At 42.1% G+C, this 19,375-nt stretch overlaps 1 protein-coding gene across 2 annotated transcripts in view; it reads right to left on the reverse strand.

The window, feature by feature from the left end:
* SREBF2 (sterol regulatory element binding transcription factor 2) overlaps positions 1 to 19,375 on the reverse strand; it is a 149,491-nt gene that overhangs the window by 65,840 nt on the left and 64,276 nt on the right. For both annotated transcript variants that reach the window (XM_073592722.1, XM_073592724.1), the window contains exons 5-8: positions 6,713 to 6,934; positions 4,892 to 5,006; positions 3,157 to 3,338; positions 1,945 to 2,137 (exon numbers count right to left, since the gene is read on the reverse strand). In XM_073592722.1, the coding sequence (XP_073448823.1) occupies positions 1,945 to 2,137; positions 3,157 to 3,338; positions 4,892 to 5,006; positions 6,713 to 6,934 (712 nt within the window). The remainder of the gene's footprint in view (positions 1 to 1,944; positions 2,138 to 3,156; positions 3,339 to 4,891; positions 5,007 to 6,712; positions 6,935 to 19,375) is intronic.

The following is a 19,375-nucleotide window of genomic DNA, read 5'->3' on the forward strand; positions in this document are numbered from 1 at the left end:
TACAGCTGCTGATGCAACACTATGCCGTGAGCTGCCATGGCCGTTACCCCCCAACAGACAGCTGTACCCCCCCCCCCCCCCCTTACCTTAGTTCGAAAGACAAAAAGCCCCCGTAGAGTAGCCGCGAGCTACCGTGCTGTAGGAAAGGAAAACCCGAGCCGCCGACGCCATGACTGAACTGGAACTAAACGAGCCTGCCCCCTTAACGCGAGAAGAAACGCCATCAGGAAAGGAGGACCAGGGGCATGCCTTAAAAGGCGAGGCTCCTCCCACACAGACAGGCCTGCGCCCCACCTTCCTACATGTTTTTTATTTTGCCGTAATAAACCCATAAAAAAAAAAAAAAAAAAACAAAAGGAAGAAAAAAAAAAAAAGAAGTAGAATGCCCTTTACTTAAAATGATTGTAAAGTCTTGTTTTTTTTCCCTAAAATAAGAACAAACATGTTATACTTACCTGCTATGTTGCAGTGGATTTCCACAGAGCAGCCCGGATCCTCCTCTTCTTGGGGCCCTCTACTGTGCTCCTGGCCCCTCCCTCCTGTTATGTGCCCCCACAGCTAATAGCTTGCTATGGGGGCACCAGAGCCGAGTCACAGCTCCCTGTGTACAATCAGACATGGAGCCCTGACCCGGCCCCCTCACTCCCCTGATTGGCTAGCTGACTGTGATTGACAGCAGCGGCAGCCAATGGCGCCACGCTGCTGTGTCTCAGCCGATCAGGAGGGAGAATCTCGGGCGGCTGAGACACTCGTTGACATCGCTGGACAGAGAGGGACCTCAGGTAAGTGTTAGGAGGGCTGCTGCACACAGAAGGCTTTTTATCTTAATGCATACAGATTTGTGCAGCATTTTGGCATGGCGGAGTAAGCCCTGGGTAAATAAGCAGACCTTGCATTTTTTAATGCAAAGTCCACTTTAACTTTTCAAACACAAAAAAAGTGTATGCTTCTGTGTTAGGACAGACTTTTAGCTCTTGCTTTAGGCCATAAATCCACACAATGTGCGAGGCATGGTTCCAGCTCTGCTTTGAGCTGTACAGATGCAGACTAGTCAGCTACATCGTACCTGGCATAGTCTTGATCATTTAGTTCTGTGAGTATTTATCACTAGAAGCTTTCCTAGAACAGAGCATTTGTAGACCCTGAATCAAACGCTTTATACACTTCAGCTCTTGACCAAAGAAAGGACACTGCATTAAAAAAAAAAAGCTCTTTAAAAAGGGAATGTAGACATTCATTTTAGCTAGTGCCACTAAGGCCCCTTCCAAACGGGTGGACCCTGATCGGGTCCACCTGTCAGTTTTTTAGGCGGACCCGATCGGACCATCCATTGCCCTTTATGGAGCGGTGGATGTAAAATGGACATGTGTCCGTTTACACCCGCCGATATCCGATCTGTTAAAAACAGGTGGATGGGGGGTTCGTTCCCTATCTGTCTGGTGAATAAGATCGGATGACAGTCGGATGTAAACAGACAGGCGGACAGTTTTCATCTGACCCCCCCAAAGAGGAAGGGGGGCTGTGTCCCCTTTGCATAAGTGGAGAAGACATGGACCTGTCATCTGTCTTCTTAGCGGGGATCATAGGACAGATACCCCGCTGAGCAGGCAGATCCGCTGGCGGAGTCTGCCCGTGTGAAGGAGCCCTAAGGCTCCATTCACACTTGTACGACTCCAAAGTTTGGATGGGTGTGACTTGGATGTGTCACACATAGATTGGACTTGATGGACTTGTGTCTTTTTTCAACCTCAGCTACTATGCAACTATGTGACTTGTCCTTCTGCACTGTTGCATGTTTTTACATGCAACAGTGCATTCAGGTACGACTTTCATGCATCTTTGGAGGGTTAACATTGAAGTCTATAGCCCTCAAATTGCATCAAAGTGAGACCAAATTAGTGCATGAAAACATCTTTATTAATATAATATAGAAATTCTGCTTACCTGATACTTCAATACCTAGCATGGTTCTACCTGTTCCATGCTGCATGGTCCTATCAGAGTGCTCCGCAGTTTCTGAGTGCAGAAATGAAGTTAGGGGATTAAAAGTCAAGCAAAGGAATGTCATAGCACATAGTAACATCCTCGAGCGGTCCATCATGCCCAATCCTGTGGGAGAGTCTGGTTCATCTTTAACCTTCAATATAAACAAAATCAATGTGGTAAAACAATTACTGAAATATAAAATGTAAAGTAACACTGATCCATTAAACTAAATAGTGTGACATCCTGTGTTGTGGCCCACACATCTGGTATTTTTAGAAGAGTGAGAGCTTAGTTTTGTTTACCTTCTTTAAAGAGGTTAATGTGGCAGTAAACTTCCATCTCTTGCTTTTACCTATAGGTAAGCCTATAATAAGGCTTACCTATAGGTAGTGTCAATATCTCCTAAACATGCATCGTTTGAGATATTTACTGTACATGCCGCCAGTGATATCACTGGCGCATACTCTCTGAAGGAACGGCCGCCTGTGCCATTCCTTCGGAGCCCTGTGCCGTGAACGGCAGCTCCCATGCGGGAATGTCATCACCCCGAAGCAAGATGGCTGAACATGGGAGCGTCTGCAGCGCTGACATCTCAGCTGGAAGAGCTTAGTTTTAAGGGACGTTTAACATAATGTGCTAGTATGTGATGTATACTAGCACATTATGCCTTTACCTTGCAGGATAAGGCAAAAAAAAACGCCCAGCTGTTTACAACCGCTTTAAGACATCAGACTTGGAATAAGTGTGGTATCTCACAAAGTGCCTTCTGCTATTATGTCAAAGTCAACCAAAGTGACCAACCACTAACCAACCTAAGACCAAACAGATAAAGTTTATAGAAAGCTTGGTTACAAAAAGTGTTACAGGTCATTCATTTCTATTGTTTAAAGAACTCGACTATTAGGTCTCTACATTGACAAATACCAGAAAATACAAGAGTGGTAAATCTAAACTGCACAAGTTTCAGAACTCTATACATGTGCATGTTATGAATGGGACTATCTGAAACATAAAATTAATATGCAATTAGAAATCATCAACTATAAAACTACCTTAAAAGATGGTACATATTTTTACAGCACATTTTATTATGTTTTGCATGTGTGATGTATTGAATGTGTCTTTAATAGAAATAACATTGTACTGCTTGGTACTAAGAAGAAAGCCCACCTTTTCATCATCAAGGAGAGGGCTTCCAGGCTCTGAATCCACAGAGTAAGGGGAGAAGACAGCAGGAGAGCCAGAGTCAGAAGCTGGTGGAGACATCATTAAAATGTTTTGGTTGAAGTCGTCCATCTTCATTTCCATGCTAGTGTCAACCAAGCTGCTCAAATCAATCCCTTTCAAATATTCTGGAATATAAAAACATAAAATATATATTGCAACTAATCCATGAAATATATTTGTAAAAACGAGCAAGAAAAGAAAGATGTTCAAGAAGGTATTTTGAAAAAGGAAACTTTTGGCATCTTGAACTTGAGCGTGGCATCCTCATATGGATTATATTAGGTATTTTCTTGGTCACTTAAAGATTTATACAATTTTATCTCTCTGTGGGGTTGATTTACCAAAGGAAAATAGGACTGTGCACTTTGCAAGCGCAGCTGCACTCAGCAAGTGCAGTTGCCCCAGAACATAGTAAATGAGGGAAAGCTCTGCTGATTTCCATAATCCAAATCACATGCAAGCAAAAATACTATTTATTTTCCTTGCATGCGATCAGATTTTCTTTGTAAAGTGACGTTTTACCTCTGTGCCGGGACCAATCCGATTTATTTTGTTCATAAACGACCTGGAGGATGGGGTAAACTGCTCAATCTCTGTATTTGCGGACAATACTAAGCTAAGCAGGGCAATAACTTCTCCGCACGATGTGGAAACCTTGCAAGAAGATCTGAACAAATTAATGGGGTGGGCTAATGAGGTTTAATGTAGAAAAATGTAAAATAATGCATTTGGGTGGCAAAAACATGAATGAGATCTATACACTGGGGGGAGAACCTCTGGGGGAATCTAGGATGGAAAAGGACCTGGGGGACCTAGTAGATGATAGGCTCAGCACTGGCATGCAATGCCAAGCTGCTGCTAACAAAGCAAACAGAATATTGGCATGCATTAAAAAGGGGATCAACTCCAGAGATAAAACGATAATTCTCCCGCTCTACAAGACTCTGGTCCGGTCGCATCTAGAGCATGCTGTCCAGTTCTGGGCACCAGTCCTCAGGAAGGATGTACTGGAAATGGAGCGAGTACAAAGAAGGGCAACTAAGCTAATAAAGGGTCTGGAGGATATTAGTTATGAGGAAAGGTTGCGAGCACAGAACTTATTCTCTCTGGAGAAGAGACGCTTGAGAGGGGATATGATTTCAATTTACAAATACCGTACTGGTGACCCCACAATAGGGATAAAACTTTTTTGCGGAAGGGAGCTTAACAAGACACGTGGCCACTCATTAAAATTAGAAGAAAAGAGGTTTAACCTTAAACTACGTAGAGGGTTCTTAACTATAAGAGCGGCAAGGGTGTGGAATTCCCTTCCACAGGCGGTGGTCTCAGCGGGGGCATCGATAGTTTCAAAAAACTATTAGATAAGCACCTGAACGACCACAACATACAGGGATATACAATGTAATACTGACATATAATCACACACATAGGTTGGACTTGATGGACTTGTGTCGTTTTTCAACCTCACCTACTATGCAACTATGTAACCTCATTTACAAAGCTATAGAGCAACTGCACTTGCAAAGTGCAGTCTATTTGCCTTTAGTAAATTTATTCTACTTCCTGTGGGCCAACCAAGACTTTACTGTACCCCTCACTACAAAACCAGACAGAATATGCCTGCTTCAAATCTCTGTCACTACAGCCATTGTAATTTCAGGCACAACATTTTACTTACTGTTCTTTTGATTAGCCAGCTTAAGTGCCATGTTTTCCTGACGAAGTTTCTGGTTCACTTGCTGAAGGTACTTTATGTAATCAATAGCTTTTTTCAAAACCCCTGATTTATGCATCTGAAACACAAACATAGTTCTAGGTAAAGCCAAACAAACATTGCAGTGTACATAAAAGTATTACTAATCAATCGAGTAAACAATTATTACAATCATTTCAGAGACAGACAGCGACAGAGACAACGAGAGCGAGACAGAGACAACGAGAGAGTCAGCGAGAGCGTGACACACACACAGCAAGAGAGAGAGCAAGCACTAGAGAGAGAGAGAGAGACACGTTTTGCCGCATTTACATGCCGCGTTTAGAAGAGTTTAAAAAAAATTATATATATATATATATACACATACATTTTTCAAAAAATAGGCAAAAATTAAAAATGCCTGTAAACGAAACGCGGCTAAATGCGAGTTGCCACGTTTAGCCGCATTTAGAAGTGTTTGGTGCTTGAAATGCCTCTAAACTCAGCTTGTGAACTCATTTTTTTGCGTCCCAAAAAAAGCCTCTAAACTTAACTGCCTAGAAACGACTATAAACGACCCTGTGTACATATACTAATAAGATAACAGAGGAGAGTTCAGGAGCAGAAAAAAATGCCCAACTGCTCCTAAGAGCCGGTTCACACAGGAGCGACTTGGGATCCTACTTCAAGTCGCCCCAGGTCGCGCGACATGAGAAAATCAATGTTAGTGAATGAGAGCCGTCTTAATGTACACTACTGAAGACGCTCCGACTTCAGAAAAGGTTCCTGTACTACTTCAATCCGACTTCTAGGCGACTTGTACCCCTGATGACGTCAGTTGTGACGAACCGGCCGTAGGGTCACAACACCAGCACGCATCGCGCATGCGAGATTCTATTTTAAACAGCGGTGGAGTTTTTTTTTTCGTTTCCCCTGCCAGAAGTTTTATATTTGTTTTGTACGGTATTTTAATAAATCAACATAGTCTCCCTGCACTATTGGAGTCTTCTTTTCTTCTTGGCACTTATGGACAATCCTTGCTGGATTCCGTTGGAGAGAAAACTTTGATTGCCATAAGAGGAACGCTCCCGGGTCAGTATCCTTTGGACAGCACCTTGGTCTTGCATGCCGGAGGAATATCTACAGAGCTCCCTGCGGGACACCTCCTGAGGTCCATATATTTCTACTGAGCCTGTTTTGACCCCCCTGAATAAGGGAGGTCGCAGGCTGTCTGGTAAGCCTCCAACATTATTCACTAGGTGGTGGGCAGCACCTGTGGTGGAATATTGATCCAGGATTTAATTATTAATTTTTCATTTTCACCTGCATATACTCATTTTTCACTGTTGTACTGTCTATTATGTTAGATTAATCATACACTGGTTGATATAATTTTATTAGTTTGTCACCTGTTGACATATTTTTCATTGATATATTGTATTTACACTAAACGTCTGTTTAGCAGCAGCAGTGTACATGAGGCCTTAGCAATCCTAAACAGCTGTGACACTGAGGTCAGCTAAAAGAATATTTCCATCTAATCAGGAAAGAAAGGATGATGTCATTGTATCCAGGCAGAAAAAAGGACACTTTTGCTGCACATCCCACATTTGAAAATAAAGTTGATATTTACACAAAATTGTCACAACTACTATCTAGGTATTGCTAGAGAGCAGCGACATGAGAAAGGGAGCAACAAAGAACTTCTAAAAGCCTCTATTCACATTAACTGTTAGATGGGATGGCAGAAGGAATAGCAAATGTATCTGTAAAAACAGTACATTTTAACAATGGCTTGTCCCTTACCTTGGCATCTGTTCCCATAACCAAGTCTTTCAGTTCTATGATTTTATCATTGATTGAGGAACGATACCTCTTCTCAATGATATTGTGCGTTGTCCGCCTTTCACCCTCCTTTGGCACCTCTGGCTGTTTGAGAATACCAGGCACTTGCTTGATGGGCATCTTTTCATGTCCCATCATAACTGGCATCGTGGTCAGATAAGTTCCACCTCCTCCTACCAATGTCTAGAACAAAAGAAAATGTTTTTGTTTTTTTTAGGAAAATCCGATTTTCAGAAATGCAAAAGAGTTATGCAATATGAACACTCTGTTTAAGAGCAAATAATTTACAATCATATTTTTGAAGTACAGTGTTTATGTGAAAGTGATGCCTTAGATCTGGAGTATACTTGATTCACAGGAAGTATCAAAGCATTTTATACACATAAGTGCATGTATCATAAAATAAGATTATAAAATTCTTGTCTTCATCTTGAAAGTGACATGGATTCTCACCAGTACTTCATCGAAGACGCATTTAACATTAATGCCATTATATTTATTAACTAAACCCAGTCATAAATAAAAATAATATCTGGATATTAACAGGTTAGGACTTTCAGTAAATACTTGTTCCTAAAGGACAGCTTCATTTTTAGAGAAATGGCCCTATAGAACTTGCAATTTCCCCACTCTTGATAGAAACCCCACCCAGGCCCTTCCTGATGTGTCTCATTTGATCCAATGCCTGGCTATGTACTTCTCCGAATGGCTGTGTCCTGCATGAGTACAGAACAGCTACAGGAAGGAAGGAATGAAGCCACAGAAAGCATGCAAGTAGGTGCAGATTTGTGGCATCAACACAGGTCATCACACTGAGAAATTAGTAGTGCTTGAAGGATACAGCCACTCAATTAAAGTATGTGAACCCTTACCTTTTAAAACAACCCATTCAGTTTAAAATAGAAAATAAAAGGCAAAACGTGTGTGTGCTTGTGTTAAAATCTATCTATCTATCTATCTATCTACACACACAGCTATATCTATATAAAATACACACATACATACACACACAGCAGGTAAAATAAGTATTTATCACATCACCATTTTTATAGGTAAATGTATTTCTAAAGGTGCTATTGACAATTTTCACCACGTGGGTAACAACCCATGCAATCCATACAAAGAAACCAAAAAATAAATATGTTCAGAAATTAACTTATGTGTAATAAAATAAAATGACACTGCCAAAAAGTATTGAACACAAAGAAAGGGAGGTGCAAAAAGGCATGGAAAGCCAAGACATTAGCTTTAATCTATCAGTAATTAAGAAGCAATCCTGCCCCTTGTCAGTGCAAATTAACCTCTTGCCGACCAGCCGCCGCAGTTATACTGCGGCAGGTTGCCTCGGCTGCGCAAATCGCCGTAGGTGTACGTCAGGCTCGTACACAGCGATTTGTGGGCTCATGAGCGCGCTCCCATTGGCCAGTGGGGGAGCCAATGAGCGGATTCGGTGGACTATGTCCGCCGGCCACCCACGATCGTTCCCCGCAGTGACAAAGAGGGGATCTGCCAGTGTAAACAAGGCAAATCTCCGTTCTGACAGGGAAGATCAAACAGATCCTGTCTTCTGCTATGCAGGAAAGGCGGATCTGTGTGCTGTTCCAGTGAGCCCTTCCCTCATACAGTTAAAACACACAGTGATGGAGCACAGTTAACCTTTTGATTGCCCCTGATGTTAACACCTTCCCTGCCAGTATCATTAGTACAATAACAGTGCATATTTATTAGCACTGATTACTGTAGTAACGTCACTGGTTCCCAAAAAAGTGTAAAAAATGTCCGTTAGGTGTCCGATCTGTCCGCTGCAATGTCGCAGTCCCCCTAAAAAAAAAAAAATCACTGAGCAACGCCATTACTAGTAAAAAAGAAATAAATGATAAAAAAAGCCATAAATATATCCCCTATTTTGAAGACACTGTAACTTTTGTGCAAACCAATCAATATACGCTTATTGGGATTTTTCTTATCAAAAATATATAGCAGAATACAAATTGGCCTAAATTGAGTAAAACATTTTTTGGAAATGTTTTATAGCAGAAAGTAAAAAAATTTGTTTTTTTTTTCAAAATGGTCGCTCTTTTTTTGTTTATAGCGTAAAAAACTAAACGCAGAGGTGATCAAATAACACCAAAAGAAAGCTCTATTTGTGGGAAAAAAGAAAATTTTGTTTACGTACAGAGTCGCACGACTGTGCAATTGTCAGTTAAAGCGACGCAGTGCCGTATCGCAAAAAATGGTCTGATCATTAAGTGGGTAAATCCTTCCAGAGGTGAAGTGGTTATTAGCTGGTTTAGTCTCATCTGATGGCCTATAAAAAAGGTGTCTTATTACCAAGGAGTCACACAAAAAACATCTCATGATGGGTAAAAGCAAAGAGCTCTCTCAAGACCTTTGCAGCCTTATTGTTACAAAACATACTCAAGGCATTGGTTACAGAAGGATTTCTAGACTTACGAATGTTCCAGTGAGCACTGTTGGTGCCATAATCTGGAAGTGGAAAGAACATAATTTAACCATAAACTGGCCACGGCCAGGTGCGCCTCACAAGATTTCTGACAGAGGAGTGAAAAGAACTATCAGAAAAGTTGCCCAAGAGCCACTTGTGGAGAGCACTGAACCACCATGGCTTGTATGCACGCTCACCATGCAAGACTTCATTGTGGAAGAAAAAGCATTTTGTAGCTCGTTTAAAGTTTTCTGCACAACATTTATGTGAAATACTGGGACAATATAGTCTAGTCAGATGAGACCAAAATTGTACTCTTTAGAGGCCATAATACACACCATGTTTGGAGGTCAAATGGCACTGCACATCACCCCAAAAACACCATACCAACAGTGAAGTTTGGAGATGGGAATATAATGGTGTGGGGCTGTTTTTCAGCATACGGTACTGGCAAACTTCATATCGTTGAAAAAAGGATGAATGTAAAAATGTACCAGGACATTTTTTATAAAAATCTGCTGCCATCTACCAAGATGATGAAGATGAAATGAGAGTGGACATTTCAGCAAGACAATGATTCCAAACACACAGCCAAGGAACCTCTCAATTGGTTTCAAAGAAAGAAAATAAAGCTGCTAGAATGACCCAGCCAATCACCCGATTTGAATCCAATAGAAAATCTATGGAAAGAACTAAAGATCAGGGTTAACAGAAGAGCTCCATGGAACCTTCAAAATTTGGAGACTGTGTGAAAAAATGGGCCAAAATCACACCTGAGCAATGCATGCGATTAGTTTTTCCATACAGGAGGCATCTTGAAGCGGTAATTACCAACAAAGGATTTTGTACAAATTAAATACATTTCAGTTAGTGTGTTCAGTACTTTTTCCCTGTGTCACAGGCTGTTACCAACATGTGGTGACATTTTAATTTCAATAGAATCTTTAGAAATATATTTACCTAGAAAAATGGCGACACGTTCAATACTTAAGTGCAAAAATTCTGCACTGTGTATACAGAAATAACAAAAAAGGCAGCTAACACATAAGCAGTATAGCCAACTTGAAAATCATATACAGTATCTCACAAAAGTGAGTACACCCCTCACATTTTTGTTAATATTTTATTATATCTTTTCATGTGACAACACTGAAGAAATTACACTTTGATACAATGTAAAAGTAGTGAGTGTACAGCTTGTATAACAGTGTAAATTTGCTGTCCCCTCAAAATATCTCAACACACAGCCATTAATGTCCAAACTGCTGGCAACAAAAGTGAGTACACCCCTAAGTGAAAATGTCCAAATTGAGCCCAAAACTTCAATATTTTGTGTGTCCACCATAATTTATACTTACCCCTCTTGGGCATGGAGTTCACCAGAGCTTCAAATGGTTGCCACTGGAGTCCTCTTCCACTCCTCCATGACGACATAACGGAGCTGGTGGATGTTAGAGACCTTGCACTCCTCCACCTTCCATTTCAGGATTCCCTACAGATGCTCAATAGGGTTTAGGTCTGGAGACATGTTTGGCCAGTCCATCACCTTTACCCTCAGCATCTTTAGCAAGGCAATGGTCATCTTGGAGGTGTGTTTGGGGTCGTTATGTTGGAATACTGCCTTGTGGCCCAGTCTCCGAAGGGAGGGGATCATGCCCTGCTTCAGTATGTCAAAGTACATGTTGGCATTCTTGGTTCCCTCAATGAACTGTAGCTCCCTAGTGCCGGCAGCACTCATGCAGCCCCAAACTATGACACTCCCACCACCATGCTTGACTGTAGGCAAGACACACTTGTCTTTGTACTTCTCACCTGGTTGCCGCCACACACGCTTGACACCCTCTGAACCAAATACGTTTATCTTGGTCTCATCAGAACCCAGGACATAGTTCCAGTAATCCATGTCCTTAGTCTGCTTGTCTTCAGCAAACTGTTTGCGGGCTTTCTTGTGCATCATCTTTAGAAGAGGTGTCCTTTTAGTCTGCCATGCAGACCAATTTGATGCAGTGTGCGGCATATGGTCTCAGCACTGACAGGCTGATCCCCACCCCTTCAACCTCTGCAGCAATGCTGGCAGCACTCATACATCTATTTCCCAAAAAGACAACCTCTGAATATGACGCTGAGCACTTGCACTCAACTTCTTTGGTTGACCATGTTGAGGCCTGTTCTGAATGGAACCTGTCCTGTTAAATCGCTGTATGGTCTTTGCCACCGTGCTGCAGCTCAGTTTCAGGATCTTGGCAATCTTCTTATAGTCTAGACCATCTTTATGTAGTGCAGTAGTTCTCAACTCCTGTCCTCAGGACCCACTAACAGGCCAGATTTTAAATATTACCTTGGGGAGATGCAGACTAGAATACTGCAATCACTGAGCAACAAATGATATCACCTGTGATGTATTTATGTTATCTTGCAAACCTGGCCTGTTGGTGGGTCCTGAGGATGGGAGTTGAGAACCACTGCTGTAGAGCAACAATTCTTTTTTTTTTTTTTTTTCAGATCCACAGAGAGTTCTTTGACAGGAGGTGCCATGTTGAACTTCCAGTGACCAGTATGAGAGAGTGAAAGTGATAAACACCAAATTTAACACACCTGCTCCCCATTCACAGCTGCGACCTTCTAACACTAATGAGTCACATGACATCGGGGAGGGAAAATGGCTAATTGGGCTGAAATTTGGACATTTTCACTTAGAGGTATATTCACTTTTGTTGCCAGCGGTTTAGACATTGATAGCTGTGTGTTGAGTTATTTTGAGGGAACAGCAAATTTACACTGTTATACAAGCTGTACACTTATTACTTTACATTTAGGCAAAGTGCAATTTCTTCAGGGTTGTCACATGAAAAGATATAATAAAATATTTACAAAAATGTGAGATATTGTGTATATAGATATATAGATAGATATAGATATATATATATATATATATATATATATATATATATATATCTCTATATCTATCTATATCTATATACAGTATATCTATCTAAAGTGGCACAGCAAGGCCATGCCACTGTGTGATAAGGCAGTCTGGACCAGGTTTTGTAGAAAATAAGCCCACTAATGGTACAGGTGTGTGCTGTTCTATAAGGAAAGACAGGATTAGAGGTCAGGGCTCTACCAAGCCAAGAAAGACAGTGTGTGAAGGAAGCCGTGGGTGGTGCTGGCATGCACCATACTGTCCAAATCAGGACAGACTAAGGCCCGAGCTGGAGAGAGAGTCCAGGAGGAACAAAGCAGCTAGGGAGCAGCGGGGAAGAAAAGATACAGAGCTGAGGTACAGCATCTGTGCACAAACACTGGAATGTGTCTGATGGTCAGGGGGACTATGCAGTACTACTCGGAGCAGTAAATGCTGCCACAAGAGAGCCAGGAGGCTCAGTGTTATGTTTCATTTGTATCGATGGTAAAAACCCCCTGTGTGGGACTGACTTTTAATAAGGCTAAAAAAAGCCTGGAACTCCGCTTTAATAATGAGATTAGAAATGCTGATGTAAATATGGGTTAATGCAGCCTGTTAAGGCTGAAAACACAAAACCCTGTGAGAGTGAAACGCTGCCAGCGCACGGTGGTAAAAATGTGGTATTGCAAGGTGAAAGAAAAACTGACAAGTGTAATGTGGCATATGCTGTTGAGCCCCTTTGTCGGTCTGCGTCTCTGTTGGTGGATGCAGTGCTGCAAAGCACCAGCGAATGAAGCACATTTGATAGGGATGGCTTGGCCAAGAGGCTAATAGCAATGCTGAAAGAAATTTCTGTAGGCAATAGTGAGGCGGACACCTGGTCTGCTGAACAGCCGGTAGACAAGGGCGCATTGACTGCTGAAGTTAACCCCTTTAATGACATAAGGTCCGAGTGTGCGTGAACGAACAGCAGAAATTGTACCCACAGTGGATGAAGGAGTTGATGGTCTAGTGTGTCTTGTGACGACAGACCTGCTCAAAGAAATGTTAGAATCATGGAGTGTATAGCCAGTGTACATCTTGCCATTCTCTCCTGGGTCAGGAGAACTTATACCACGGGGTACTGCTAATTGGAGCTGGATATTACAGGCTGTACTGGGCAAAGGTTGGCAAGAATGGAGTTGCAATGTGATGCAATGTTTTCTGATAATGCTTAAAGTTGTCTCACAGTGTGCTGGGTTGCTTTCTATTGATTTTGTGTATGAGAAGCACTACAGAGCACTGTTGGACAGGTCAGAGGTATTGGTTGAAGTACCAGAGGACACAGAAATGGTTAAAGAGACTAGTGTATAAAAATGTGTTGAAAAAGGCCGGATAGTAGAACATTCGCTAGTGGCGTGTTGGACAACACTTTAGGAAGGTCCCATGGGGAGTAACCGCTTGCCTGTATGTCGTCCTTCCTCAGACACTGTCCTAGCAAATAATAGGACAAGAGTTCCTGATGATGGTTTGGTTGCCAAGAAACCTGAAAGACAGATGGTAATGACTGAGGTTAATAAAAGTAGCAATAGGGGTGGTAGAGAGAGCAGTGGGACCGCAGGGGTCATAAAGAAGTGCTTGTGGAAACATACCCAGAAAAAGGAGCTGGGCCCATGTGGCCAATGTCTGGCACAGAGGTGTCCCAACCACAGTGATGGGTTTATGAGTTTCTACATCCGGGTCAAAATTAGGGGGGTGGAGGGGGATATGTGGCATGGCGAGGCCATGCCACTGCATGATAAGGCAGTCTGGGCCAGGATTTGGGGAAAACAAGCCCACTAATGACACAGGTGTGTGCTGTTCTTTTAGGAAAGACAGGATTAGAGGTCGGGGCCCCACCCACTTGATGAAGTCAGTGTGTGAAAGAAGCCATGAGAGGTGCTGGCAGGCACCATACTGTCCAGGTCAGGACAAACTAAGGCCCGAGCTGGAGAGAGAGAGTCTAGGAGGGACAGAGCAGCGAGAGAGCTGCAGGGAAAGAAAGACACAGAGCTGAGGTACAGCATCTGTGCACGAACACTGGGACGTGTTTGATGGTCAGAAGGACCATGCAGTACTACTTGGAACAGTAAAGCTGCCAGGAGGCTGAATTTTATGTTTGTATTGATGGTGAGAACCCCCTGCATGGGAAGACATGTAAGAATGTTGACTTTGTTTTAAATAAAAGTGGGCAGTAAAGCCATGAAAACTATATCTGGGGTGGAGTAAACTCACTGTTTTGGCCCTACCATTGAACTAGGAAACCCTGATGTGCCATATAGATAGATAGATAGATAGATAGATAGATAGATAGATAGATAGATAGATAGATAGATAGATAGATAGATAGATAGATAGAATGAGAATATATTATATATATATATATATATATATATATATATATCTTACATACACACACTTCTATATCAAGATCAAAATAAATATCTTTTTTCCTTTAGAGTAGGGGTGGAGGAACAGCAGTACACTGAATGGCTGTGCGGGGGGGGTGAAAAGAAAAAACTGATCATTAGAGGACAGGCAGACAATTCTTCCAGCACAACCTAGAAAACTGACCACGCTGAGATGGATATGGTTCTCATGCCTAGCGTGGTCAGTTTGAAATAGGAAAACAGGGGGACTGGCAAGATCACCAGGTAGTTCACACAAAGGAATACAAAGAAAACAGGACAATTTTTAAACACAAGAACATGGTACAACTGGCACATAGTAATATGAAATGTTGGGGTAACATTCTGTTTAATGGCTTTTCTTGCCCACTTCTATTAAAATGAGGTTATTGGTTTCCTTCGCATGGGATTTGCTCAGCATTTCAATTTTTTGTTTGTCAGATGCATGACTTAAAGTGGATGTAAACACGATTCATTACATTTGAGCTAGCCACATATCTGTAGTGTTTTCCTATCTCTCTCCAAAGCACTGAGTCAACTAGCTTTCTCCTGCTGTTATCAGCCTGACAAGTTCTCTGACACATGAGATAAAAGCAGCCTGAAATTTGTGTCCTGGGAGGTTGCTATAAATAGATTAGAAGACAGCTTGCCTTCTCACAGCAGAGCTCTGCACATTACTTCCTTCCTTTGCCAATGTGGAGTGGGGGTGTGTGCCTTTCCTCCAATCAGTTGTCTTGGCTGTATGCCAATAATCCACTCACAGTGCTGAACAGGAAGAGAAAATCTGTAACAGGAGGTGCACTTTCTGAAGTATATACAAAGCTGAAGACAGCAGATATACATGCAAAACTTATGTAGGGAGATTTATTTAATCTCTGTATATCATCCGAGGTTGTTCACTTCACTGGGTATATGTGAGGGTTTACATCCACTTTAAGCCTTGCACACACACGGGACGAAAATTGTCAGAAATCGGCCAGCCTGTTTATACAGCTGTCTTTTCTAATGAAATCATTCTCATGACTGGTTTCTGTAGAATGGGCAAAACCAGCCTTAATCCTCAGGCCCTTGCCTGTCTCCTCCAGACAGTTTACTCACACAAACTCTTTGCACTAGGATTGAGGGGAGAGAGAATTAAAATATAATGGGGCAGTCAAGTCAGACAGGAGGCAGACACCAATGGAGGGTGGAATAGGGAAAGATGAGGGAAGGGCTATGGCGGGTGATAACAAGATTGCCATGTTACAAACAAAATTGGCAATTACAATACTATTCGTACTAAAAAAAAAAAAAAAAAAAAAAAAAAAAAAAAAAATATATGCAAAACACAAGTACAAAATGCAGCAATGAATCAATCGGTTTGTTCACCAATGGCAGACATCTGACAAGCAAAATATTAGAGCTATAAGCTTTGGTGCATGAAGAGAGCTATAAGAACTATTGGTATTGCTGCATCTTGGTTTTATGGGCTATATTCCAGGCTATGCTCTCTTTCGGAGAGAGGGTGAAATGAAAAGGTAGTGTGAAAAAGTACCTTGTGGATGCAGTGTGATGGTGTGGAGCAGCATATGGGTGTGCACACTTCAAAGTTCATTATTTAAAGTAGAACTACAGGCTAAACTTTTGGATAGAGGAAGGAAGGGTTATAACCCGTCAGATTTTTTTTTTTTTCACCATCTGTGTCCCATTGCGGAGATTTCCCTTCACTTCCTGTCCCATAGCCAAAACAGGAAGTGAGAGGAAATCCCTGCAAATTAGGGAATTCCTTGGAGATCCCCAGGTTATCAAAACTAGTGTCACCATTGGAAGATTTCCCCTCAATTATTTTTCTGGGGACAATTCAAAATTTGGGATTTTCCTTTACTTTCACTGTTAATAATAATGGTAAACAGGACAAATAGAGAGGGTGAATCTCCTCAACAGGGGCACAGGCAGCAATAAAAACTGATAGGGGTTCTAATCCTTCTACACTCTATCCAAAACAAAAAAAAGCTTTGCCTTTAGTTGTGCTTTAACCACTTGCCGACCAGCTCCTGTACATATACGCTGGCAGTTTAAAGATGGATATCTCGGTAATGGCAGCAGCTGCTGCCACTACAGAGGTACCCATCTTTTCGGCCGACCGTTCTGTTTACGATAATGGTGGTCTCTGCAGCGGATTCGTTGCGAGATCACCGTTATTGGCAGCGAGAGAGGGGCCACCCCCCCTCCCGTCGCTCTCCCGCGCCCTCCGCCGCGGCGATCGGGACCTGTCTGTGGCTGGGTATGGAGACGAGTAAGGGGAAGATGGCCCCCACCCGTCTCCATACTATAGCAGGGCGGAAGCAACGTCAAAATGTCACTTCCGCCCATACGTCTTAAAGGGCCATTTTTCTGTTGTCATTTTTTCTAATGACAATTTTTTTTTTTTTTTAATTGCATTTAAGTCCAAATATGAGATCTAAGGACTTTTTGACCACACATCTCATATTTAAGAGGACCTGTCATGCTTTTTTCTATTACAAGGGATGTTTACATTCCTTGTAATAGGAATAAAAGTGACCCTTTTTTTTTAAAAAAACAGTGAAAAAATAAATAAAATCAAGTAAAATAAAGAAGAGCTCGCGCGCAGAAGCGAACGAATACATGAGTAGCGCCCGCATATAAAAGCGGTGGTCAAACCACACATGTGAGGTATCGCCACAATCGTTAGAGCAAAAGCAATAATTCAATATGCGGGCACTACTTACGTATGCATTCGCTTCTGCACACGAGCTCGGCGGGACGGGGCGCATTTAAAAACTTTTTTTTTAAAAACTTTTTTTCTTATTTATTTTACCTTTTATTTTTTCACTGTTCTTTTTACAAAAAAAAAAGTGTCACTTTTATTCCTATTACAAGGAATGTAAACATCCCTTGTAATAGAAAAAAAGCATGACCTTAGATCTCATATTTACACTAAAATGCAATATAAAAAAAAAATTAAAAAGGCCCTTTAAGAGCTATGGGCGGAAGTGACGTTTTGACGTCGTTTCGGCCCTGCAATGGTATGGAGATGGGTGGGGGCCATCTTCCCCTCACTCGTCTCCATACCCAGCCAGCAGAAGGACCCGATCGCCTCCGCTGCTGCCTCTGATAAGCGCCGGAGGGCACTGGGGGGGGGGCCTCTCCTGCCGCCGATAAAAGTGAATTCGCAGCGAATCCACCACAGAGACCACCATTATCGGAATCCGGACCTCCAGCCGAAAAAAAGGATACCAGGGTTATGGCAGCTAGCTGCTGCCATAACAAATATATCCCTCTTCAAAGTTAGGACGTATACCGGCGTGTGGCGGTCCGGAAGTGGTTAAGTTTGTTACATGCTTCCCAGTGTTAATGAGGAGGAGATCCAGCTCCTTGCACAGACAAAAAGGTCTGCGATTGCTGGGACAGTGATAATGGGGGATTTTAATCGCCCTAAAATTTACTGGTGTAATGACACTGCTGGAACAGTAAAATTTTTAAGCCTATTACAACACAATTTCATGGTGCAGTTCATAGAGGCCCCGACTAGAAATGATGCTCTGCTGGACCTGGTAATCTCAAATCATGCAGAGCTTATTACCGGTGTTCATATAAAGGAACATCTGGATAGCAGTGACAATAACATGATTTCATTTACTGTAAGCTGTAAACAAGAAACACATACTGGAAAGATAAAAAAGCTTATTTTAGGGAGCAAATTTTCCAAGGCTGAGGGCTGCTCTCCAAGACTTAGACTGGGAGGGAATATTGAAAAACACAGAACAGAAATGGGAATGCTTTAAATTAACTGTATGCAAAACACACTGCAAAACATATTCCCATGGGCAATAGGTTTAAAAAGCTAAAAATAAAACCTATGTAGCTCAAATTCAAAGTTAAAAGCCATAAATAAAGCCATGCATACTCCAGCGATGCGCTGTCACCGCTGACAAGGCTTCCATCCTCACCTAGTCTTCCTTCTGGGTTCGAGGGCTCAGTCCATCTGATTGGCCGAGCCGCAGTGACGTCACTCCCGGGCATAGTTGGCACTCATGCCTCATCAGTGCCAACTATCAGTGCCATCTATCAGTGCCGCCTACCAGTGTCCATAAGTGCTGCCTATCAGTGTCGCCTCATCAGTGCCCTTCAGTGAAGGAGAAAAATTTCTTACAAAACTTTAAAACAGAAACAGTATGTTCCAGCAAAGGTATTTATTTAAAATAAAATCATACACAGTCCATAAACTCAAGCAGGTAAGAAAAGCAGGTTTGAATCAGCCGCAGTGTCTACCATCTCCGTTCCCAGTGGATGCCTGTTAAGGAGAAACATGTCGGGTGGAGCATGAGCCTGTGACATCACCACGCTGAACAGCTGACTGTTAGACACTGCGGCCGATTCAAACCTGCTTTTCTTACCTGCTTGAATTTATGGACTGTGTATGATTTTTTTCTAAATAAATACCTTTGCTGGAACATACTGCACCATGAAGCCCTCTTGTATTCCTCCTTACATGAGAATACCCAGATCCTGGCTTTTATGAGAGTGTCCCGGAGAGTGAAGTTTTGTCCTTGCTGATTCCTAGATAAACAGGTGGATTCCTCTCTGCTTTCAATCACCGTGAGTTCACCTGCCGGCAGGCCAATGCACAAGCACTTCTAATCTCTATCGTTTGAGATCCAACGGATCTGGTAAGCAGTTTGTATTTGCATTCTATGCTCCGTATTTCAGATGATTCGATTGAATGTGTCTTGCTTTTCGAGATTAAGTGAAGAACTTTTGCATCTCCTAAATTTGGAAGGATCATTTTGGGATATTCTTTTTTTGATAAATTTACTTTTGGTTTTATTCATCTATTTTTTATA

This window comes from Aquarana catesbeiana, linkage group LG07 (genome assembly GCF_042186555.1).
Source record: "Aquarana catesbeiana isolate 2022-GZ linkage group LG07, ASM4218655v1, whole genome shotgun sequence".
Lineage (NCBI taxonomy): Eukaryota > Metazoa > Chordata > Amphibia > Anura > Ranidae > Aquarana > Aquarana catesbeiana.